We start from the raw sequence: 25,568 nt of genomic DNA, 5'->3' as shown, positions 1-25,568 counted from the left end.
TCCTATCAGGACTCGTGTCTCCCCAAAACTTAAATGCAGACCCTTGTCCCCTTCTTCTCATGGTGCTGTTAAGGAGCTAAACTGACCTCAGGTACATAATGACAACTGTATTCCCGTTCATGAGGATCACAAGGCTAAACACAAACACCTACATCCAGTTTTCAACCCTGTGTTTGTGTAAATGTCACTGTACAGGTGACACTAGCCAGGGGACATTTCATGTGAGACCTCTGGGGTTCACAGCCTCCAGCACAAAAGTGATTTTTAATGGCTGTTTAAAATGCATTTTTCCTGATGTGCGTGTGTTGTACACATTAAAACAGGGCACAGAAAGTAAGAAAATACTACAGGTACCGACAATAAAGTTCTCCCTCTCCCGCATAATTTTTATTAGCTAGCGAATAAATGAATGGACAAGAAGCGAATCACACGCTCACCAGACTCACAAACCTCAATGGTGTGCATGCCACTGTCTCCACGAAGCAAACCTCGGCAAAGACAGAAAAGCTCAACACAACACTCGAGGACACATCAGGCGATCTCTGCTTTTGAAACAGAAGGTGAAAGGTCAAAACATCGACTTCAACATGTGAATGTGTCAGTAGAACAGGAAAGGTAAACAGTAGAAAGGTGAGTGGAGATTTCGCAAGATTTTTAACACAGGTGACATTATCTTTATGGGATTGATTAGATAACAGGTTTTTTTCGGATCTTAAACTGGTTTTATGCTGATGATAATGATGATGTTAATGTTAGGCAACTCAAATGGTGTGAGCATGTTCACTGTCCATTATATCGCACAATGAGTGTCGTTTGTAGTTTGTATCAAGGAGAACGATGTGAACTGAGTTGTTTCTTCCGAGCTCTCTGTCTTTTCTTTACCATCCTGTGGAGGCTGAGTCGTATTCAGGTGGAAAGATGCATGTTTTGTGGAGGTTAGTACTGTATTTGTAAGATAATTTTATAAGCCATCTCATTCGACAAGACCCCCAGTAGCTCATCGGCTTTTTCATTGTCTCACATCTCAGTCCCTCTCCTCTCTCCCCAAACACAATTTCTGTGCAGGTGGCTTGCTTCACGTGCCGTTCTTTTGTTCAAAATAATTGAGCTCACTGTCAAGCGAGATAATAATTTTTGAGAGCATGACATTTGGTGGTCCGATGAACATCATGTCTAGTGAGAAATATCATGTGTTTCGATAAGCATTCTTTTGGGGGAACTGAAATGTAGCCAGAGGGATTAACAGTAAACAATTAGACAACTTTAGTTTTTAACTCAATTCTGTCCAGCAAGACTAAGAAAACCTCCAATACCTTCCTCTCATTTTCTTTGTTTACCGTTATGGCTGTTTCTTCCTGTCCAGCCCGCGGTCAGATATCAATGAAACGTCCAACTGACAAAGTTTTACATTGTTTGGCCGTTAGTAACGGCAAATGCAGTGTTAGGACATTGTGTTTGCTTTCATACCACTTGCAAGTCAGAGGTTGTCGCTGTGGCTAATCAGGTCAACTTACTGATATTTATTTTACCCCTAGTATGATATTACATATGTTGTAATTACATACACACTTGTAATGTCGTCAGCTCTCTTTGTAAACTTGTATTTTCATTAAAACGATGTATTTTCATGTTCATCTGTAGCATTTTAAATACATTCTGGTTAAGACAAAACAAAAATATCTTCAAACACACTGATCTTAGTAGCTAAATGACACAAGCCTTGTGATCAGAGCCATTACAAGGAGCACGGATTTTCTTAGCCTCTGGGTGTGTTGCAGTGTTACCAGTGTTACCAGGGTACTCGAGTCCTGCAAAGCCGTGGTTTTCTGGAGAATTAAGAAATGGACATGTATTTCTTATTTTTGCATATTTAAAAATAAGGTACACAAACTGGTGTTATTGAATGACTGATTGTATTACAAACGTGATTTTTCACTGCAGATAAACGAAGATTTCAAGGAGTTTTTTTAAAGAAATACATTAATTGTTGCTAACTGTAGTATTTGTTGCTATTATGCAATATCAGTCCAAGGCAGTTGAAACATGTCCTGTGAAGCCCTGTACATGTTGCTCGAGACATGAAAAACTTCCGTAGTTAATATTTTTCTGGCCAGGGTCCCGATCAGCAGAAAACTAAGGCTGCTTTCAAAAATCCTCCGAGAAAACCAGACCTGTGAGCTCAGCCTGTTGAGGAGACAACTTGTGTTCTTAATGAGTTAATGTTAATTGATGAATATTGTCATGCACACAGGCAAAGGATGGACCAATGATGGACCAATGTCACCACCTTGTGGCACACAGTCGTTGCTGCATGGTATTGCTAGTAAAGACAAGCTGACAATACACCTGAGAACCTAGTGTCCACAGTACATCTCTCGATTGATAATTTTCCAAACCTTAATATATCCTTTCATCGGTAGCAAAAAAGAAATCCGTATATGCAGTTTTGTGATAGATAAAGGTGATGAGCTTCTGTATACAAATGAAGGTCGAGTCGGGTTACTATTAACAAAGTCATTTCCACTCTTCTCGCTTTCTCATCAAATGATCCGTGGACTTCCAGTTCCTCCAGAGATCACGTGGTACTCTCTAGTCTCATGGCTGTGCTGACAGCGTTTCGAGGTCTGTTATCAAAGGTCACTCGCAGTTCATTGCAATGGGAAGGACCACAGGTCCACCACACTGCCTGCTGCTTGTCAGGGTTAAACCAAGTCATGCACGACATCACTGCACACCCTGGGTACAATAGAAAGTCAAATACGAGCTTTCGAGCTGTATTTTTATATGCGATGTCTTTCACTTGTATATTTGTATTTTTATGCGAGTTTTTCAGTTTGTATTTTATTTATGTGACGATGTCTTTTGTAACATTTAGACTACATGCAAACCCTTTAGCTTCTTCATGTTTGTCTGTCAGGTAGAGTCGTGGAGTCACTCACAGCTCTAAAAGAGAAATACAGACATGCAGTCACCGAGGCTGAGAATCCTCGGACAAAGGTGACAGTCATTGGATGTCACAGAAGATCACTCAGGCGTAGCAAGAACTCAGATGGGACGTGAGTGGTGCTGAGGGCCCGCTGATGCCGGGTGCCTGCAACCCCGGGTACATGGCTCCTGGGTGGTGGTGGTGATGGTGATGGTGGTGGTGTGCTGGATGTTGATGTCCCGCCCAGTAGGCGTGGCCTGGGCCAAGAAGTCCCGGGTTCATCTGGGGAGCAGAAGTGGCGTACGGAGGAAGATGAGGTTTGGGAGGTGCTCCGTATGTGGAGGCAGCACCTAGCATCCAGTCCGGGGGGCGGTAGGGTGGGGAGGCGTCCGCGGGGGGTGCCGGCTGGATGGCCTGTGCCAAGCCAGCGAAGTCGAATCTGCAGGCGTCGAGACAAAAAAAAATCCGAATACATGTTTTTGGAACATTTTTTTTAAACTGATTTTTAAAAAAAGGTTTATCATACTTTATAATTTAAACCAATGTGTTTTTCTTAAATGCTATATTTATAATTTAAAGTGACTTAGCTCACAGAAGATTATCTGACCATAGGACATTGACCTCTCTCTCACACACTCACAGACAACTTTCCCTACACATACACACACACCTTACCCCTACACACAGACACACAGAGGGACAGACATCCATGACACGCCAGGTGACAGTCAACCCTATTTTCGAACTAACCACACTTTGTCGACTTAGTGCTCTTGTGTAATTGCTCTTTCCGACACAAGTGAATAACAAACAAAAAGAATTGTAATGTTAGGATTTCAACCTTTGCATCAGCTTCACCTGCTTTAACATTAGTAATCCTACGTGTACATAAATATAAATATATTCGAAAGTCTGAACATAAATCAGCAAAACTGTTACAAAAGCATTGCATTTTCTTCTGTAGGCATAATCGTTATCTCTGGAAAAACAATGGTTTGTGTTATATTTCTATGGTGAATTAGAAAAATTTCTTTTTGAGTTCACTATATCCCGGTTGAGTTGTCTATTCTTTGCCGTGGGAGGACAGATTACTTGTCCCTAGAGGGGATTTCGCAAACGAATTGAGGCGAATAATAAAGTTGGTGGGGGAGGAACCACAGTAACAACCCGACGGCATCCTATGTGAAGGTATCCTTACAAAGAGAGTGTGGCTAGAAACATCTGGACCCTATGATTCTCTCTGTAGAGACAAGTGAGGGCATCCTCTGCGCCACCGCGTGTCCCAGCTTTCCCGCCAATGAGTGGCCTCCCTTTCAACACCCTGCACCCATCAGTCGCTTCCCGAGGAGGCTGGGTCTGTGTTTCTGTATCTGCCTCTGTATCTGTACCTATGTATCTATCTCTACCTCTGTACCTGTCTATGTATCTTCCTCTGTCTCTCTATGCATCTATCTCTGTATAACTGTTTCTGTGTATCCTTCCATACTCTCACCTGTAGGTACTTCTTGTTTACACGTGTTACAGTCCCACCCGTCAGCATATCTCATCGCATGAACACTGTGTACACTGTTCTATATCTATATCTGTGCTGAGATAACATGTCGCTTGTGGAAAGCTATTCTTTCTTTGTGTATGACACCTGCTGTCCAGAGACAGTCTTTGTTCCTGGCTGCAATCACAAGCCTGTCTCTGCGCATGCCCAGTTGTTACCTGTCCTACCTGTAAGCGTAGCGTTTGCCGTGCACCTTGGTCATGATGTTCTTGTCGTAGTAGTAGCGCAGTGCGCGGCTGAGTTTGTCGTAGTTCATGTTGGGCTTGGACTTGCGCTCGCCCCATCGGCGGGCAACTTCATCCGGGTCTACGAGCTGCGGTAAAAACAAATAACATTACTAGAAAACTGACATCAGAGACTTGATCCTCATTATTTCTACAGTTATTGTGACCAACCGTTATACCTGTTGAGCATTTATTTACCTGCCCACTAAGTGGAACAAAGCCAGTACATGACGACTGGACGGAGGGACAGGGATGCCTGTATCAGTCCTGTACCACCTTATCATGGTCATCAATTCTGTATGGTGTCTGTATTATTATGTATCATGCCTGTATCAATCCTGATCCTGTCCATATTATCCTGTATAATGTCTCTATCAGTCTTCTATATTTACCCTATCATTTGCATTATTTAGTCTTAGCCTGTGTCACGTGTGCATTAGTCTGTGTCGTGTCTGAGTCAATGTTAATGTGAGATGTCATCAACTCTCGAGTAGAAAAGGACTATCAGATTAGTTGACCCCAGAAGAGTCGTGGCTGATTGTCCATTCACTATTCATCTACGAAGGTAAAGGAACCCAGATGTAGCTAGGAAAGACAACTGCTATTGAGATATAGATATTCTGATTTAGTCTTCTCGAAAAGACTGTCAAAGAACATTTCCCACAAAATGTCCAGGCCTGAGACTGTGCGAGTTATTTACCACACAGACTAACAGCTATTTTGTGGCGTCCATCGGACTTGATGTTGGAATAGTTTGTAAAGTTCGCTGAATGGATGGAGAGAACAACCTTGAACTCGCCGTTGGTCCCTTCCCAGGCGATGCAGCCGGCGTTGCGGTTGTCAGACAACAGCTCCAGCAGGAACTGCCACAGCTGGATCTGGCCCGACCCTGCAGCAGGAAGCAGATTTTCAAAAGTAAAAACAGTTTTCATGTCATCATCACCGTCGTCGTCATCATCACCATCACCATCGTCGGCATCATTGTCATCATTATCATCATCGTCGATCTTTTTTTCTTTTTTTTTGACTGTCGTCCCCATTTTCACCATCATCCCACACATGTTACCTTTCACTTTTCCATGTTTATTATTTACCCCAAATTTTATTATTTATTAGTTGCATCACATGCTTCACTAATTATCAGAATGTCCTAAGTTTTTTAATCAGTTCTTCCAAGATCACCCTATCAAAAGTTTAGTTTTCTCGTTGTTCCTATGTCGCTACTGTTTTAATATATGTATTGTGCTCTTTGTTATCACCATCATTCTTTATCAGTCATCATCTGTACCTGTAGTGCATAAACGACTGGTCAGTTGGCTGAACAGCTTGTAGGGATCTGAAATAATCACAAAAATTATCTTGACTTCAATTTTAAACGAGTCACCAGCAAAGCTCTTCTTACAAACACCATAAGTGTTACTCATTACAATAATTATTAATACAACACAATCATCTATCCATCTCCACATTAAATCGCGAGCGCACACACACACACACACACGTGTGGTTAAATCGTGAAAGTCATGAACTCAAATGAGTTTAAGATTTAATGTCTGCTTCTTCACTCGTGTCATGAGTTCGTCGGTCCACCATGTCCGTCTGTCCAGTCTGGGTCAGAGGTCAGCTGCAGGACCAACCTCTCATCCGCCATGTTGGACTGGGGGGGTCTGCGTAGGCTTTCCCCTGACACGCTCCTCCAAACGTGGGCTGACCATAGGCTGTAACAGCGAGGCATTACAGGCATTACAGGCATTACAGCTTCGTGTCATATACACTATATGTGTTATCCTCTCTTACCTTCTTGAAGTAATTCTGCTCACCCAGTAATTTTTGAATAATAATAATAATATAATAAAAGTTCACCTGTATAGTGCAGTATTTCAATCAACATCGCCCTACGCACAAGACAATTATAGTCAAGCATTTAAATCAGAGAAAAATGTTTTGACAAAGCACTTACCAATTGAGCGTGGGCCAGATGGTGTATTTGCTAGCCACGAGTATTTTGAAAACTCCATATCTGCAGATAAAATATGAACATATGTCTAACCCTTCCAAAAATGTTATTCACATTACCACAAAAGTTGTTTATTTTACTCTCTAAACAGTGTTGAGTATTCATGCTGTATGTTCTCAGTGCCTTGCGTCCGCCACTCATTTGTCATGCAGCCTCCCACCTAGAGTTGATTTACCTGTTGGGCTGCGTGTCTTCGTGGACTAGAATTTATGTATTCTGCACGTGCACCTCCACTAGTCAACGGGCTGCTGGTAGCCATGTTGTGTTTAAAGTGTAAAACTCACTTTAAGGAACATCAAAATACTTTGTTGTGATGGTATGTACACTCGCTCACACTGATTGACATACCTGGTCTGGTCACTGACACAAGCGGGTCGTGTGCAGGTGATGGTGCGCATGCCCAGTGACGGCCGGTGGGCGCTCCAACAGTTTCCGGTGACATAGGACTTACACAAGCTGCACAGAGAAGACAACAAATTCAAAATATATTACCTACGAGTGCATTAGAGCTTTGAGATTTTCATTATGTACAAAGAGAGTTGACAGAGAAGGGGAAAGTTTTCCAGCCAAATATTTAAGAATCAACTTGATTTATTATAGTGACATTTTAGTGTTTGTCTGGTCACATTTTATATACACACAAATACGTTGTCTTTTCTGATCTTTTCTCCATTATTTTCTAAGTTATTCACCTGTATGGTTCTTACTGTCTTCGTAATTTAGAAAGTGTATTTTTCCCTGTTAATAGTGAAGGCAGAATATTCTAGTCAGCAATGCCACAGCGCTTCTAACAGCTCTGTAAACAATGAGTGTTTAAGGAGTCTCTTCCCTCTTACTTCCTTCTCCCTTTCGTATCCGTTTCTCGTGTCTGGATCCAGCCTCCAACTGAAGCATAGTTTACCTGTCATTCCGTCCTTTCTTGACAATGTTTTAGCCGACATCAACAAACTAACAAGAGGAAAATCTACCAGAGTACATCTGTTTAACCGATCTTACTTTCATCTCTCGCTTTACTTCTATTTTAGAAAATTTCAGTTGCTTTTCCCCATTGCCGCTTGCTAGTGGACTGAGAAATGAGTGAAGAACACACAAACTCTTACACACGCGGATCATTATTAATACAGAGAGGGTGGGACACAGCAAGAATGAGCGGGTGGGACACAAGTAGATGATTGTTAATACAATATGTCAGTAAGTAGTCATATTAGCTGTAACACTGGCAAACACTTGATAACACTTAAATACAACTGTTATAGTGTTCATGGCGAACGTTGCAAACTGTAACAGTAAATGTGTTCGCTGTCCTGTTTGATTATTTGCATAGTTTTGTGTTGTCAGTGTTTTTCAGCACAGATTCAAAACAGGCCAACACAAATAACTCGGTTTCCGAGGACTTTTCTCACAAGACATTCCCCTGCTGTGGTATTAAAATCGCATTACTCTTTAGAAACGCTAAAGATGAGCAGTCCCTTATTTCTTGTGAGCAATCCTTTACGCTGATTTTGCTCTTTTATTTAATTGATTCTGATTGCAGGATGTGGAAGAAATAAGTGTTTTCTTTCTGTAGACACTGTGGTAGATCAGAAAGCACAACAAGAGATGAAGTAGAGCTCCCAGACACTGAAAACGCTGTCAACGGAAGTGAGTAATGCACGGAGCCGGTGTGACATGCGCAGTACAGCCCCGGCTGGAAACATGCGAAGATGCTTAACCTTCTCGCCACAAATCTCTGACCAAACAAAGTGAAGCACACAACAGAGAGGAGGGGAGGAGGTGGGGAGGAGGTGGGGAGGGGCACGTGTCAAGCACTGACCTCGTCGCATGTAGGTCAAGCTGGTCAGCAGCACATCGGCCTCGTACGGCCCCACCCCCAGCTGCTGCAGCTCCTCCCGGCTCATGCGGCACAGGCCCCGCCCATCGAGATGCCGCAAGCCCGAGGGGTCGAGTGCGCGCAGCCCTTGCTCACGTGACACCAGCTCCAGCCACCTTTGCACGTGCAACACGCTCCAGAGGCTGGGATCTGCACACAGAGCGAGAGAGAGAGATGGAAGGAGGGGGTCGCCAAGATGCACATGGAGTCAGACACTCGGACCTCCTCATACCCTGCAGGGTTGTTGTTGTTGTCGCCAGAACAAGCGAGTGTCCGAGGTTCAGATCCTGTCGAGGACATGCTGTTCGCTCTCTGCGTGTGACACCTATTTAACCTTTCAGGGATGACTGCTTTTCAGTGATATAGTCTTCTTATTGATGGCGAGGAAAAGTAGTTTCTTCTTCAACCCCTAACCCTTTAAGGTTTGTGAAAACAAATATTAACCCTAGCGAACCTTTCTCACTGATTAATACCAACGATAACAGAGGAACAAATAGAAGGGAACAGTTCCTTAGTTGAGAAGCCGGTCACTGTCCAGGAAGAATATTTATAAAGAACACAGGTCACGTGGCTTCAGCCGGACTTGACAAGAAGTGATCTGAGTCGGATAACAAAAGTCACGACCGTGACAGAATTCTGACTAAAAATTCGCCAGGTGAAGAAATAAAGTGTTTATTCCTCCTCCAACGCCAGCGATTATTTTATGTTATCAACATTTCAAACTGTCACACAAAATGTCTACTCCGTGAAAAGTAATCAGTTCTCTCCCCTTGTCTGTAGTTAACGGGCAGCACTTGGCCAACACCTGCAATTATCACGTGCTAAAAAATTAATTTTGTAATTGTCTCTTCATTTCATTGTAAATTTCCTTGTTTCACGAGACAGAGCTATTTTAAAATCATTAGCAGGTTTAGAAAGCCGGTGATGATTAGTCCGTGATGAAATGACAGGAAAATGTCTCGCATCTGAACGACAAACGCCCAGCAGGGGAGAATATTACATCGTCATCACACAGCGGGAGGTCAAAGGGTGAGTTCCCCACCTCCACCCACACCTTACCCGCCTTCTTGTCTACAGAGTGATGGCGCACTTTAAAAAAATGGCGATGAGACGGACACGAAAACCGATCCTCCCAGTATCGTCGTCAAAACTCCACTGGGTTTAATTTCTCAAGGTGGTGGTTGTTGACGGAGGGAGACATCTTTGGCCCCCGGCGATGTGCCATCTCGGATGCAGCAACTGGCGATTTCCGTGACGTAAGGGACGGGGCGGGGCTACTCACCACCTGCCTCCTCCGGGCGCGTTACCTCCCCTGATTGGAGCCGCCTTTACTCCTCGTCTGGCGGATCCCACGGAGTAATGGAGGACAAGCTGACAGGGTTCCAGGCTCGGGACACACAGCAGTTTGGAGGAACAGAAGAGAATGAGAGACAGAGAGAAAGAGAGACGATGGGAATTGATTGTGTTGCTTCAGGCGATGTAGTGATGTGCGATGATAGTGATGTGAGACCTTGTTGTGTACTGTCTGTGTAGTGTGTGACCATGTAAGCCAATACAAGATTGATGATGATGATGATGATGATGATGATGATGAGGAGGAGGAGGAGGAGGAGGAGAAGGAGGAGGAGGATTGCACATCTCAAGAGCTTAATATCGACTCAGCGTGTCATTCTATAAGGTCACTTGTTTCTCTGAAATAATCTTTATTTTTCTATGTGTGTGTAGGGGTGTGTGTGTGTGTGTGTTGGTGAGTGTGTGTGTTGTGTGTGTGTGTGTGTGTATATGTTCGAGTGTATGCATAAACGCATGCATAATATCCTGATATTTAATGTGCGCGCGCACGCACCTGCCCCTCCCTCCACACATCAGGAGAAAACTGAATGCACCTCATCTCTGGCGGGGAGAAAAGGACAGCAAACCACTTGTTTATTTTCCTCTCTCTTTTTTGCAGTGCGTTTCTCTGTTAGGTCGTCCATAAACATAACGAAGCACAACGATCTCCAGACGGGCAGTAGGCCCCCACACAACAGGAAATGACGTCACTCGCCCTTTCCGTCAACGTGCGCAGCAATAGACCACATTAAATTCTCATTATCTTTCCCAAATATTTCCGTGCAGAACAATCATTTCTCTGATCGAAACAGATGCAAGAGACAGGGAAAAACAATCGGATCTTCTAAGATATGAGAAGGCTTGAAAAGTTGACAAAGGGCACGAGACGAGGGCATGAGACTGGCGAGAGGAGGAAGAGAAGACAATGAAAAGGAAGGAGGCTAACGACTGCTGTGACGTCAGAACAAAATGTCTGTCCTCGATCACTGACTGCAATCTGGTCAAATCACATTTCTTGAGTAATTACTCTTGTCCTGGGGTTGACTTTTCCTTTACACTGGTCGAGCTTTTTTATTCCTTCATTCTGTGGTTTTCTTGTCGATTTTATGTGTCCTTCATGTCTTCTTCCTTTTTTTAAACACTTCCTCGCTCTCTCTTCTTTACTTCTGTTTTCTTCAGGTATTTCGAAAACAGTTAATAAACGTTGACGACTAATTAATTCATTTCACATCAGATGTTAAGTACACTGACCATACATACAATTCATATTTGAAAATAACAGTCCTAATGATATTAATATTTCATATTCGCCATATTTTTTATTAAAAGCAAGCAAGGTTTATACTTAGAGAAATAATTACTATCAGTAATGAAAATATTCGACGATGCAGTAAGTGATAAGAAAGATATAACAATATAAACAGAAAGGAAAATAATTTAGTAAGGTCAGTCAACTTTTTTTGGTTGGGAGTGGGGAATTCTTTCGTCTTCTTTCCAGTCTTGTATGTATTCTGTTTTTTATTTTATTTTTTTAATTATTTATTTTAATTTTTTTTTTTTCATTTCCATTAGGTTTTCTTTCACCATCTGCACCTTCCTATATGTTCCTTTGCATGGGACTGAAGTTACTCAGGAGACAAGTAGTTTTTGTGTAATGAGTAGATCCTCCACACCGGAAGTACAAGGCGCTGCACGTCACAGCCTCTCTCTGAACTTAACGCTCAAAAAACATTTTGCTGGAGGTGTGCAAATTTTTCCTGTTCATTTGATGGGAGACACATGAAGTAAGGTCACAGACCACCAACACCCAGGCAAGCTCTCACGGGTGGAAGGGGCGGGGGATACTTCCTCTACACAAACTGTCACAAAGCTCTCCCCCCGCCAACGGAGGCGGTACAGGTTATGATTGACGGAGTAAAAAGTCTGGAGAAGAAGTTTTTCTTTGTTTTGTTTTTTGCTTTTTTTTTTTTTTTTGTTTTGTTTTTTTTTTTTTTTTTGTTTTTTTTTTTGTTTTTGTTTTTTGATAGTTTTTTTGTTTTGTTTTGTTTTGTTTGTTTTTTTTTTTTTTTTTTGTGGAGTTTGTCAGCCAAGTGCTCTTGTTCTTTTAGAAAAAAATTCGTTAAATTTTTTGAAAAAATTTACTTTTTGTATTTAGCATCTTACTTCTTCAAACCTGTTCTGAGATGTCTGATTTGTTTCCGCGCTAAGAAAAGGTTTTCTTACTGGTACTTTTCTCTTTTCTGGTACTTTTTTCTCGGTCATGGTGAACTTATAATTGTCTTCCCTAACTCTACAGTTGTCTACACAACTTATAATTGTCTTCCCTTGCCCTACAGTTTTATTCACTGACGCTGAAAGTAAATAAAGCGGCTAACATGTCACGTGATCGTCTAGTTCAGGAAAACGAGTGAACAATGAACAGTGTTTACACATAGTCAAGAGATGTATTCCTTATGTCAAACACTTACAAGTGAAGAACTTCAGACAGAAAGGTAATGCACACGAGGCTTACATTGTTTACCTTGTAGGTAAACTGAAATACTTTCATCCCAAAGTGTTCCCTTCTCACTGTTCATCTGTCCAGCAAACCCATCAACTCTGCCCGCCCTAGAGAATCCCCTTTGTAGGGTTTTTTTCCCTCCCAGGTCGCTTTCTCGAAAGTTTGCCTACCTACTATTTACCACCAACTTGTACTTTGTGTTTTCTAATGTTTTCCTATTTAACATTTACCACCATCTTGTACCGAGCGTTCTCGAATGTTATGCTATTTAACATTCACAACGCCCTCAACCAGGTTGGCACAGTTGTGGCCATCGTCTACGATGTCTGTTGGAAATGTTGGCCGTTGGACCACCTACAGTCCTCTTCATGTGCAGCGGGTGTGGAAGTGTGGTCGGCAAAATTAGATAAACAAGAAAAGCACACTTTAATGACAAATGAGACTTGATTGTAAACATGTACTGACATTGTTGCCCGCTGGCAAGGTTTACAGCTGTAAAGAAAGCTTCTCAGCCACTTTTTTCATTATTTGAGGGTCAACATTCCATCGCTCCTAATTTCTTCACGGCTAAAATTCGTTACACTTTTGAATTTTAATCAGCGACTGTGTCCGTTCATATTCATCGATATCTTACTTGATAAAAGGAGATTGGGAACAGTGGGTCAGCAGAGATGGGAGACAAAGGACGGGTAGACTGGTCACGTGATACAGTAGAACTGAGGCAAGAGACATTGGAGCCAGTCGGTCAGTGGCAGTGGGGTCAGTCTTCTTTCTCCTTTTGGCACTCGAATCACACGACATATTTTATATGGTTAAACTTTTGGTTTAATTCAGGTTGTAAGTACGGGGGCCAAGACAGACATCTCTCGGTGAAACGAAATTTAATTAATCAACTTTTCCCTCCAAACCACCCAGCTTCGGAACGCCTACCGTTGAGACTCCGGGTCCGAAATATTAACGGACATGTTAAAGAGGGAAAACTGTTAGTAATCGCCATAACTTGGATGAAAAGTTGCCAGTTTTGGACAAAGGTATACCGGGGTTAGCCGCTGGCTCCTTGAAGAAGTAAAGGGAGGCAAATGTGGATCTCATCTAACGCTCGCTCGTTCTCGCGGTGCTCTGCTCCCAACAGCGGATTGTTTATATTTCCGCGGCCGAGGTGAACTTTTACCTTTGCATGCAGTCACTCGGGCACTGTTCAGACCTACGCGGTGGCAAAGCCGCTCCGCCCAGCACCACAAGTGGACACGAACCTCCCCCCCCCCCACGCCTGCTCCTCGCCGCCACATCAACTAACGACAATGTTGTTTGAACCTCATCACACCGCGCCCCCTAGCGGGCTGCTTCCCGCCAACCCTGCCCCTGGTGTGACAATTATCAAAACATAATCATGACATGTCACCTGTTTTCTTCACCTTCACTTCTCTCCTTGTCTGTCTGTGCGCGCGCTGTTTCTGTCCGTCCGTCTGTCCGTCTGTCTGTCTTTCTTTCTGCCTGTCTGTCTGTCCAGAGGTTGGGTTATTCCGTGTTTACGGTCCTCGGTCCTTGAATTCTCTTTTGTTTTTTACATTAAAAATTAGTTTTCTGTCCCTCGAGTATTGTTCTCATTAACTCTCGTCCGTTGGTTCATGGTTACTGCTCATCGTATGATTAATTTACTGTTTGTGTGTGTGTGTAGCGATAGAACGATCCTAAGGTTAGAAGCATTATAAATGTTGACTATTGTTATTGTTATTACTAGCATGTACTTTTTTCACCTGTCATCGTTTGCTTCAAGGCTATTATTCTGACTGAGATTATTATTTTTTAAACATGTTTCAGATAGACACGTAAGCATTCCCCGTACCTAAAACCTCTTTTCGTCCTTCCGTTCCTGAATTTCCTAAAACTTGTCTGTAACTCATCGTACACATTTAGAGGGTAACAGCATCAATCTCTGATGCGGGGTACTTTAGTGGAGTACAGTGAGTCCACCCGTCCCTTTACACACCCGTCAACACTGGGTGTCTTTACAACCAACACCTGGGAAATTACAATTTTATTTAGCTGCTGCTGCTGCTGATGATGATGATGATGATGATGATGAGGAGGAGGAGTAGGAGGAGTAGTAAAGTTTTTTCATCTTGTTTAATTTAACGAAAGTAGAACTTGTTTTGAGAACACACACAGCTTAAAACTAATATAAACTCCTTATTCCACATATTTTTGGAGTTTGAGTCAACCTGACGATAATGACTGGTAGTCATGGTGACGGCTACTCCAATAGTAGTGTCTCTTTTTTCTGAACTCTGTGTGTGTTTGTGTGTTTGTGTGTGTTCTCAAATTTATTATGCAGCCATCACTGTGTGTTAACTCTGTCTGTACACAGAGAAAGCTCTGCTAAGTCTTCTGATTGTAAAATCGAAGTAAAGATTGAAAAGAGCTAATAAAATATTTCAGTTCCACAATGAGTGACTAACGCTCGTGGGAGCGTTCTCGCTGAAAACAATGCACGTCGGAGATGAAGCGTTTTCTTTACCACTGCGACAGCGAGCATGCTGCAGGTGTCACACCTTTGTTGACTAATCTCGCTATTTTCCCACGAGTGAGATAATGAGGTCTTGCACGTGAAGCTCTACACAAGACCTCAAGAGGAGGCGTGTTCATCTGCCTCACAAGATTTTGTAAAATATTCAATAAGATTTTCATATGGAGAGAGTTTCTTGACATGCGTGAATATATCTGTCTGTGTGTGCGTGCGTGAGGAGAATGAAAGAAGGAGATAGAGGAAGAGTGCAGGTGTGTTTGTGTTTACAGATGAGGTTCAACCGGAAAGACAGACTGTACAGACAATCAACTTTCGCAGGAGCGATATCCTGAGGAAGTGTGGCATTACACGAAATATTAACCAAATCTTAAACACAATATGACAGCCTTACCGACATTTTCCACTGGATACTTTCTCTCCTTAAAGATGAAATTCGTAATAGAAATATAAAATAACTGTAGTGGATTTCGCTGCGTGACTTTTATAACAAATGAAAAGCAGTTCAATATTAATTAGATTGAGTATAGATAATCAGAAAATTTATTAAGTATTGTTCCGAGATCATCGTTGAAATATTATTAATACTTTTATGTGACATTATTATAGTGATGCTGATTAGTGTGATATAATAATGATACTGTTAGTTACAACCAAGAATGAAGACAGAAGGACAGAAAGGTAGGAGAAAAACACGACGATGACAAAGCCGAAGGATCAAACGTTCATGTGAGACATTAAAAAGCTTTTCTATCATTCTTGGAGCTAAATAATTGTTTTGGAAATTTACGAAATAAAATGGAGATTCTGGAAAGATTTCAGCTGAGAAAGACCGGGACAAACTGTCATGCCACGTTTCATCGTTTATTTGCCAATTTTTATTTTTATTCCATCACCGATGTCAACGGATATCAACTGTGTCGGTGGTACAAAATATTAGCTACCATTTTTAGCAAATTTGGTGATGATATTAAATGATAATTATTAAGGTGATATAGCAATCTACTTCATGTAAGTCCCTTTGTGAAATTTTCTGTGAGATACCGAACTCAATTACTATATTTATTATTGTAAAATCGCAAAAATATTTATTGACTTTATAGACATTATTCATTAAAAGATAGAATCATTTATTGACAGGACAGTATTCTTTACAGATTGGATTTGAAATTTTAAAAACAGGATGTGATCCTGACATATTTCCCCACTGTTTCTGTTGCTGGGATTATCACTAATCATCGTTTAAATTATCATCGTATTATTGTATAGGGGTGCATCACTAACGTATTATAAATTAAAGTATTATTAATGGATTATATTTACTGTCCATTTACTGTCATTATATATGAGGCCGAGTTTTAATCTTCACTAAATCGTCACTGTATTACAGTTCAGGTTTATAATGATAAAGAACTTTCACGCATTGTTATGTGTATCTTATTATTCTCCTTAACTCATAACTGCTTCATAATTTCATTTATCCTGAATAAATTTCAACTTTCTTCTGCTTTAGGCTTATCGTTGTTGTCTTTGTGTTAATTGTTCAGTCTCCGATTCATTCTATCTCTCGTTAAGAGTGTAGTCATTCTCTTCGTAAAAGAACCGATTATTGTAGCGATCACCCGCCCTCGTCTGTAATCCCTTCAAAGTAAACTAATTACTTCATCTCTCACTTTAATGCCCTCCTTTGCTGTTTCGCTCGGACAGTCTTGGTCTGTAACAACCATGAAGACTGACTCCATGTCATTGTCTTTTCTCAAGAAATCCTGAAGTATTTTTCCTGTCATCTTTACAGATTGAAATTATAACGATTTGCGTTTTTTTTGATCTTAAAATCTTATTGTAATAAAATATTTTATTGAGTCGTACTTCATCAGATAATTTTAATTGACTTTAAAGACTCGGGAAATCACAGTGGGAGTAGACCTCTGTGTCTCAAGCTAACCATGTTCAGGACGATATTATAACAACCGGCGTCTATCGGTGGGTCATAAAACTTTAGAATTAAAAAATGTTTTTTGTTTTGTTGTTAGTATGTTTTTTCCTACTTACATGTTATCACAATATTACAATTTTACTTTATTACATGTGACAATATTTCTCACGAGCTGCTATGATGTCCAGCTCAACAACGTTTCGATAAAATCCGAGTGTTGTCGGAATTTAAATTTTTGAAAAATTAAACGAGGTGAGAGGTCAACACGAACACCCAGGTGTAAGCTTACCTGAGGGAATCAGAAAAGCGCCTCTAGTGTTGTCGTATCCATTCACACCACCACCGCCGCCGCTGCTGGAGCTCTCACTGCCTCCACCATTGTCTCCAGCGCCGACGCCGCCACAGTCTAAGCTAAGTCCAGCTCCCACGCCAGAGAAAGCGCCGACGACCATAGCAGGGTGCGAGTGGGCGGTGCTTAGGTGCTGCAGACCAGAGGTCGAGTTGGGGGACTCCCGGGGACAGTGAGACGGAACGGGCTGACCGCACGCCTGCGATGACGTCAGACCACACATGATGTCATTGGGGCGATGAAGTGACGTAGCGGAGGAGGCGTGAGCTCTGTGGTTGGCGTCACCGGAGCTGGGCTTTCGCACGTCACTTCCGGCGATTTCGGAGTCCCGCTCGCCACCGCCGTTAACGTCTTGCGAAGGGTACAACACTAGTCGGTGGTTGAGGCTGTCTCTGCTGGGGATGGCGTGAGCCGGATGAAAGCGAATGTGTGCAGTGGGCATGGATGCGGCAGATGCTGCAGCAGCAGCAGGAAAAAATCCCCGGAACCCGGCAGGATGTCTCGCGTTGGTGATGGCGGCCAACCCTTCCCCCTTTTCCAAGTGACCCTCCGCATGCGGCGACAGTCCGCGTGTGCTGTTTGCACCTGCCTGGGAGTGTAAAGTGGCCCCGGCACCGGAAGCTGTAAAGGCCGCATGCGCAGTGACGCTGTCATCAGACTGTAGACTCCGTGACCATCCAACGGCAGCTGGAGGTTTGGCAGAGCCCCCAGCCCCAGCCTGCCGTGGCGCCCCCTCCCATCATCGTGATGTTTGCCTCCGGCTCCATCTTGACCCGTCTGTACGGGGAGAAGGACCTCATTCGTATCGAGGTGCGTGGCCTTAATTGTTTTCTCACCAATGTTTTTTTAAATAATGTTTTATTTTTTTTTTTCAGAGAAAGGTTGATGCTACTCTGCACATACCGCACCAATCATTAATTCTATCCGTTTTTTTGCTGTACAACATTTTTCTATTTTTTCCTCATCTCGAGTGAATCATTCCTTCTGACAAAGATGCCTTGCGGCAAACATGGACGAAAGAACTAGAAAAAAATAACAGCTGCCCAAAGCAGGTCTAGGTCAGTTGAAAAACAGGGGAGGGGATGACGCAGACAAATGTCTGAGCAAATTTTTCTTTTTAGTTCACTGTTACTGTGCTCTTTTGTTTTCCTTTTTCTCTCTCCTCCCTTACAATGTCAAACACTTAAAGTTTCAGAAACATAAACTATAAGTAATTAACTTTTTTTCTTCTTTGGACACAATTTTTTATTCCGGAAAGTTTTTCCAACGCTTTTTTTTTTCTCCACAAGAAAATGTCTCAGAAAAAAATCCGGTTTGAAATCACAGCTACAGAAGTAAAGACTTAAACTTTCTCCTTGCTGTGGATTAATTTATCATGAGTTCAAACAAGTGAAATAAATGCAGCCAGGTGTGGCGGCCACAAGAAGTCGATTTCCATTTTGAATGCATGGTTGCACCGTGAACAAACCGCAGGTACCATGACCACGACTACCTCTCCTCCACTAAAGCCTTAAGCCCACAGCAAAACAATCTCTCAACACCAATTCCTTTGTTTTCACAAACCTCTCGTTTCCGCTCTTCCGTCCGTTTTCCTGTTGCCGGTCTGTCAGCATCTTTCCGCGAGTCCTGGCTTCCTGCTCTCGTCTCGTCCTGTCTTCTCGCCCCACCCCCCTTGTGATGACGATCGTGTCAGACCACGCGCCTGACTCCCGTGCCTCGGGTGGGTGAGGATACCCCCATGTCCCCGTGCAGTCCACGCGACGAAAGTGTTTCCGTTTCCTTGAAGACGAAGAAGACGACGACGAGGAGGAGGATGTCGCTCGTCACAGTCGCTGCTGCTGGTGTCGTGGGACGGCGCCGGTGGCGGTGTAGGTGCTGTGGCGGCCAGGGGACTGCTGCTGATGCTGCGGCTTTCCGGTCTGCGGAATATCTTTCATTTCCGTGCGCTATAAGCTGCGTGAATGACGGAGGCGAGCTTGTATCCTATTCGCGGCCCGGCTTCTTCCTACCCCTCCTCCACCTCACCCACTCTCCTCCTTCTCTCCGGTGGCTTCCCCAGCCTCCATCCTTCCCCTTCCGCGCCTTTCTCTCTATCCTCCGTCCCCTTCGTCCTCACCCCCCTTCCTTTCTATCTATCCCAGTTGCGTCCCTTCTTGAAACATCCACGTTATTTCCCTTTGATTCATACCTTTTCGATATCTCTTCATTATTCTATCACCATTCTTCCAAACATAGACTTATTTTATCAGTTTTTTCACTTTTCAGTCAATTCAGTAGAAAAACTGAGGACAAAGACTATCCTAGCATAGGGTAACCGTTACATAACGGTTAGAACCGTTAGCCAGATCAGCTGGGACGCTAGCTTCTTGCTGATTGGCTGATTCTGTCGACAAATGAGGGAAGAGGGTCTGCGCGAGCGACAGAAGCTTTTTTTTTTTTTTTTCTTTCCTTTTTACGGGCCTGAGGAAGATTAATATTTATTAGGCGTATGGCTGGGTGAATCTGTCGCTGAATAACCCGAGAGCTGGAATAACCTGCTGGTAGCATAATCTTCCTCCATTTCTCTCACTCACTTTCTGTCCTCCCTCCCACACACCACCACCACCCACCCGGATATGACTCGAGAAACCTGAATTTCGTCTTTCGTCCACAAATACTTGCTTAATGCTACCAACGGCTAACTTTTATGCATCTACCTGTCTAAATCCACCAGTCGCACATTCCTTTGTTCGTCTTGCACTCTTGTCGACATGGAGGAGGAAATGGTTAGAGAAGAGAGAGAGATGGAGGTATCAGGGTTTAGGACAAGAAAGAGGAGATAAAGAGAGATGATCCCATCTTCACTGAAACCAAGTGAGTCCACAACATTAGCTCAGTCTATGATTTGTATAACAGAGCAGGTCTATCTTTGTTATTTGTTACAGGGATATCACTCGAGTTCATGTAGATTTTTACCATTACAAACACGAGTGTAATTATATATTAGTCATATATATGAAAATGAAAATTTTCTATGCCCTCTGCTCTTATTTTAATTGCTATATACTATAGTCTGCGAATAAAAGGATGAAGTCTTCACACCACATTTTCTATATCTTCCTGAAGACCACACGCGGTGTTTACAGTTTTAAGAAAAATAAAATAAAAGTTAGTTTGCAAAGTAATATTTTTTTACTAATAAAAGTAGTTTTTTCTTGTGGCTCGTGCTTAGTTGCTTTGATAACTCCTTTGAACTGTTAACAAGTTTGTATTGAGGTTTTTTGCTGAAATCACTGGTGTGCTAGGTAATTACAATTAACATGAACCAAATACCTTCATATATACCTTGTGTAGAAAGTTTCACAAGTATGTCACGTGTGTTTCCCCAAAGTAAAATTGGTTTTATGAAAACAAATTTAGCTTCAGCTTTAAATTCACGTGTGACTTCTGGCAGACATTTGATGTGTGATCACTTTGAAGTATTTTAATTACAGGTTCTGTTTATTAATGAATTAGTTTAGTCAGTTTCTAAAGAATTCAATGTGACTATATCAGGAGTCTAGATATTTGTGACAGTGATTAAATAAGCCAACATTCATTGTAGATAAGAATTATACATACAACAGTATCCTGGAAGTCAAACTGCAACATGCTCCAACTTTTCGCTCCCCGACCAATATTTTCGAGAGAATTCTACTTCGCTGCTCGCCCTCCTGCTGGGGGGAACCTTGTAGGAGGGGCCACCCGTACCCCTGATGCTCTGGGGTGAAACAAAAGGGAGGGGAAGCGTTCCCGATTTCATGAAACTTTTCTTAGATGTATGTAAGTAAGTATTCCATGCGGTCATCGTGACACCCAAGAACTTTATAAAAGTCTAACAGTGCATGAAAGAAGAAAGCAATGATAACAGAAATTGAAATTAGAAAAAGAAAATTGCCAAGTATGAGAAGGATACACGTGTGTCTGAGTTAGTATGGCATGGTTAAGTCGACCATATCGACAATACTGAAACATAAAGATGTCAATAAAATAGCTGATGCAAACAAGAAGTAAAACAGTAAAATTCTAACTTTATAAAATTGCTTTTAAAATCTACTACTACAATGATTAATCTGCATTGATTAATGGTCAATGAAACATATTTGAAACAAACCCATGTTTCTTACATACACCTACTTTAAAATGCTATTAATACTATTGATAATTAAAAGTTGTTAGCTGCTTTTGATTCCATAAAAATGATAAAGAAGAAGAGGTTTACTTCCTTCGAATGTGTATCAAATATGTTTCACCGGAATCAGTAGCTTAAGCAATGAGTATATCAGTTACGGTTTTAAAAATATGATTTACCTAGAAGGTGTTTACTAGCGTGTCTCATGAATTTAGTACCTTTTGTATCTCCAATTATTGTACATTCATTAAAATTTCAGGGGCCTCACAAAACTCACATCAGGGTATCCTGTTGGAGAGTATTCTAGGTTGCCCTGACATGTCCCCTGAGTTTAATCATAGTTTACCTTCAAACGCGACACTTGCATAAGAACTTAGAGTGTTTCTCTTTCATCATCATCGTCGTCGTCGTCACTCACTCCCCACGCAAAATGCTCTTGTAAATGCTGCACAGTCTATATTTAAATAATTTGAAGTTTTGGTCAGATATCAGCAAGTTCAACATCCTGTTAAAATGATAATTTTCCTTAAAACAAAACTTACCCGTAAATATAGTTTTAAATATTTTTCTCTCTCTAGTCTTTTCTTTAAAAATAATCGGAAAGTTGTGATAGGGATCATGAGACTTATCTTGTAAAGCCATTTTGCAGTGCAATTATCTTTACATTTAATTTTACCCTGCTTCTATAATCTTTGTTAAGCTGTAATAGACATAAACTTCTACTTCAAAACAGTAAACCCATCGATGCAGTGTCTAAATCACAATATGTTTGACTGAAATCTTGACAATGTCAAGACTCGTCTTGCAATTCTGAAATAAACTGTATATTGAGTGCACTATTCTACTTTTATAGTTATATTTGTAATTAAATAAAATTAAAATGCATTCTACAGATTACATATAATAACATTTACTTGTGTTCCATTTTCTGTTCCCATTGGATTAAAGCATTGAAATATTGTGCAGTCAAAATTTTATTAAAAGGTAAAATAAAAAACGGAGTACCAAAATATTTCCATCTTTAAAACAAGTAAAAATAAATATGAAAAGTCAGTTTGCGAAAATGAGAAAAAATATACTAAGTCTAGTGAGAGGGGGAACGAGAAAGGATGAATGAAGAATGGTGAAGGTAAGGTGGAACAGTAAGTAATCATGTGACAGGTGACTACCAGGTCAAATGGACTAACTGCCAACAGAAAGCGAGTCACACAGGTACCCGAGAGACGAAAGTGGAGAGTGATGTGGAAGTGTGTGTAGGTGACAGGGTTTATTCGAATTAGGGTTAAACAAAGTAAACACGGCGCTCAGCGTAACAAAGCCAAGTCAACAAGGAGGAGAAAAGGCTACAGGGCCCCGCGCATTGCAAAGTGGGAACAAGCATCTCAAGGACCAAATGGCAACCACATTGCTGACTTCTCCTCCACTCGCTTGCTTTTTCTCTCTCCCTATCCCCCGCCCTCGCATCCCTCCCGTCCCTCCCCCGCCTCCATCTCGGCCGCTAGTATGTATGTATGCTTACCTGATGTCTCTTAGTGCATTGTTTTCATTCCCAGTTAGAGATGCTGGTTAGTGCTGCTTGCATGGTTCACACTGTCCAGAAGCAGTTTGTCGTTTGGTGCGAGGTGGGATAAAAAGGCGAACCCACCCGCATTCTGCATGCAAATCTCTGAGAAAAGTGCTGTTTGGTCCAGGTCCCCAGGTCATGATGGAAAGCCCGTTTCCATTTTGGCCAGTTCTATTAGAGGTGCAATTCTTCCGAGCGTTTCCGGGGCAGGCAGGACAATGAGAAGACTGACTCACTTGCTGGTCGTCTGTTCGTTCTCTGAGCTCTTAGCAGTTGTAAACTTACTTTAATGTCAGCAAGAGTTGAGAGAGCGCCGGTTCCATTCTCGCTGGGATCGGTGACTAGAAAATTGTAGACAGTAGCTATTGGTAGCTGAATTAATACGTGAAAGGTATTTATTTCTGCTAACCCAATAACAACTCTTTCTTTCTTATTGCTTCATATATTTTTTTTTATTCTTATCTTTCTTTCCTTCTTACTTCTTTCTTCCTCATTTTTTTTATTCGTTCGCTGATTTACGCCTTTGTCTTTTTTTTTTCTTTTGTTTGTTTTCTGTTTTCTCATCCTCTCTTTCCTCTTCCATCCTCTGCCCTGCTCCTACTTCCAGAAGCGTGCGCTGAGGGTTTGTGGGGAGGGTGATGCTGGATGCTGGATCTGTCCATGCTGACAATACCTTTGATTTCACCCGACCCTATCTTTATATCAGGGGCTATAACCTTTTCCCGGTTGCGCGTGCAAACACGTCTGCTTGTATTCATATCTTTCTCCCTCTCTTTTCAGAATTTGTTCTTCTCTTTCTGTTTATTTTTTGTATAAAATCAGGCGACATTTTGGTGTCTGCTGCCGATCCATGAGAATCGTTTGATGCTCTGCTCACGTGGTCAGGTGGGCTGCACGTGTCGTCGTGTGTGTGGCCAGGTCGCCTCGCCACCTGGCGGAATATTAGGAGTCAATGAGAAAAGTAAGCGGTCAGTTTTCTCACCCTTCAATGCTCGTGGACACACTGGGGTGGCAGTTAGTTATGATGGATGGAAATTCAGCAGAAAAAAAAATGTAATGAAATTTCACTTTCGGTGGTACCACGGTTGTCCTCAAATGTCGGCGTTGAGGGGCATGCAGGTTAGCTATCAGGTTTCAAAATGTTCTTTGTCGACTGCTACTTCTACATTTTTATCTGGTATTTGGGTGTCTGAACCCCTTTATTCCTCAAGTTCAAGACTATGCACACTGCTACAGCAAAATTAATGACGAGCTGCCATGTGTCCTGTCTACCCCGTAAAGAACCTCCCTGTCTGTCCTGTCGTGAGCTGCCATGTGTCCTGTCTACCCCATAATCTGTTTCTTGCTTCTCCCTCACAATTTACGTTATTATGATTCACTTAGTTTACACTGATATATAAATATAAATGTATGTTGCTATGAAAAAAGCTCTGATATTTACTGAATTTCGAGTCCCACCTGTGGCTGCTTTTTCCAACTGATTTCGCGGTCCTTATACAGCCATGGGACCGGATGTTGTCCACCCCTGGTTTACATGTTTATAGGGGATCGGGACCAGTTATGACGTAGCACGTTATTCACGCGCAGGAACGAGATTTTTCACACTTCCTGATTACAGGTGTAGATCGCCAACTTTTAAGTTAGATAATAAATAAACCGTTGTGTTTAAGGTGCTGAAATTTACATTATATATTTATATTGTCTCTACCAGAATCTATTAACACCTCGGAACGCTTGTACTGGTCTTTAAATGAAACTAAAATGATGGTAAGTAGCATAAATCCCGTATACATCCGAAAACAATCTTTAATATCCTCCGCTTCCCTCCACTCCCTCCCACACATACACACATAGTCATATGACGACAGCTGCTCAGGCACAATAGAAGCGGCATTTCTTATTTTATTTTGTTATTGTTTGTCATTGTTTTCTTCTCCCTATGTCTACGTTGCAGTAAAAGAATCCACGAACGTTCCTTGATATGAGCCTCAACAGCATTTTATTGTTTTTTCTGTCTTGGTTAAAACAAAAACACACGTATACGCTAATATTTAATATTCCCGCTGGGTTTATAGCCAACCCATTGTTAATCTTCGCACAAGAAATGAAATAAGTGATAAGCCCATCCCCATCCACAAGACGGCTTGACACATCTGTGTGTCAGTGCGCGATTTCTTGCGATAAAGATGTCGCTGACGTAACCACGGCAACCAAACGCACCAAGATGTCGTCGATCTGTAAATTGACCGCGGCAGTGTGAATCCAGATGATCACTTTTGTCTGTAAGGAGTTTGTCCTTCCTCTGGATAGTCGCCATCCCGGTAATGAAACTTTCATCGGTTCATTTCCGGGGCGCCTCTTCTCGCGCAGTTCTAACAGACAGCGGGGTTCGCTCCCCTTTACGACATCCGGTCCTTGCAATGGTGGCAAGAAGGGCAGCTCAGCAAACTAAACGTTTGGCATGAATATTTGATGGTGTCTTGTGACAATTAATGCCATCTCACAATGCACCCTCTTCCGCACTCGGGTATTTAGCGGGCGGTTGTATTTCAGTGTGGCATGGCGACGGACCTTGCGATTACTTAGTCGCAGGTCGAGGAGAAACTATTTCCAGTCCACCTAAG

At 42.1% G+C, this 25,568-nt stretch overlaps 1 protein-coding gene across 2 annotated transcripts; it reads right to left on the bottom strand.

Moving 5' to 3' along the window:
• Nucleotides 1–2,539: 2,539 nt before the first annotated feature.
• Nucleotides 2,540–20,030, bottom strand: LOC112553305 (Friend leukemia integration 1 transcription factor-like). Of its 2 annotated transcripts, XM_025220414.1 has the most exons (9): nucleotides 17,171–20,030; nucleotides 8,533–8,739; nucleotides 7,068–7,175; nucleotides 6,663–6,722; nucleotides 6,340–6,420; nucleotides 5,991–6,038; nucleotides 5,491–5,591; nucleotides 4,646–4,791; nucleotides 2,540–3,365 (listed from the first exon to the last, which is right to left on the bottom strand). In XM_025220414.1, the coding sequence occupies exons 1-9, from the start codon at nucleotides 17,670–17,672 to the stop codon at nucleotides 3,029–3,031; spliced, it is 1,590 nt and encodes a 529-aa protein (XP_025076199.1). In that variant the 5' UTR covers nucleotides 17,673–20,030; the 3' UTR covers nucleotides 2,540–3,028. The 2 variants fall into 2 exon arrangements, with proteins under 2 accessions (XP_025076199.1, XP_025076200.1); XM_025220415.1 differs by lacking the exon at nucleotides 8,533–8,739.
• Nucleotides 20,031–25,568: the final 5,538 nt, after the last annotated feature.

This window comes from Pomacea canaliculata, linkage group LG12 (assembly GCF_003073045.1).
Source record: "Pomacea canaliculata isolate SZHN2017 linkage group LG12, ASM307304v1, whole genome shotgun sequence".
In the NCBI taxonomy this organism is placed as follows: domain Eukaryota; kingdom Metazoa; phylum Mollusca; class Gastropoda; order Architaenioglossa; family Ampullariidae; genus Pomacea; species Pomacea canaliculata.
The sequence above is the reverse complement of the archived record's forward strand: the minus strand, read 5'-3'. Positions and strand labels throughout refer to the sequence as shown.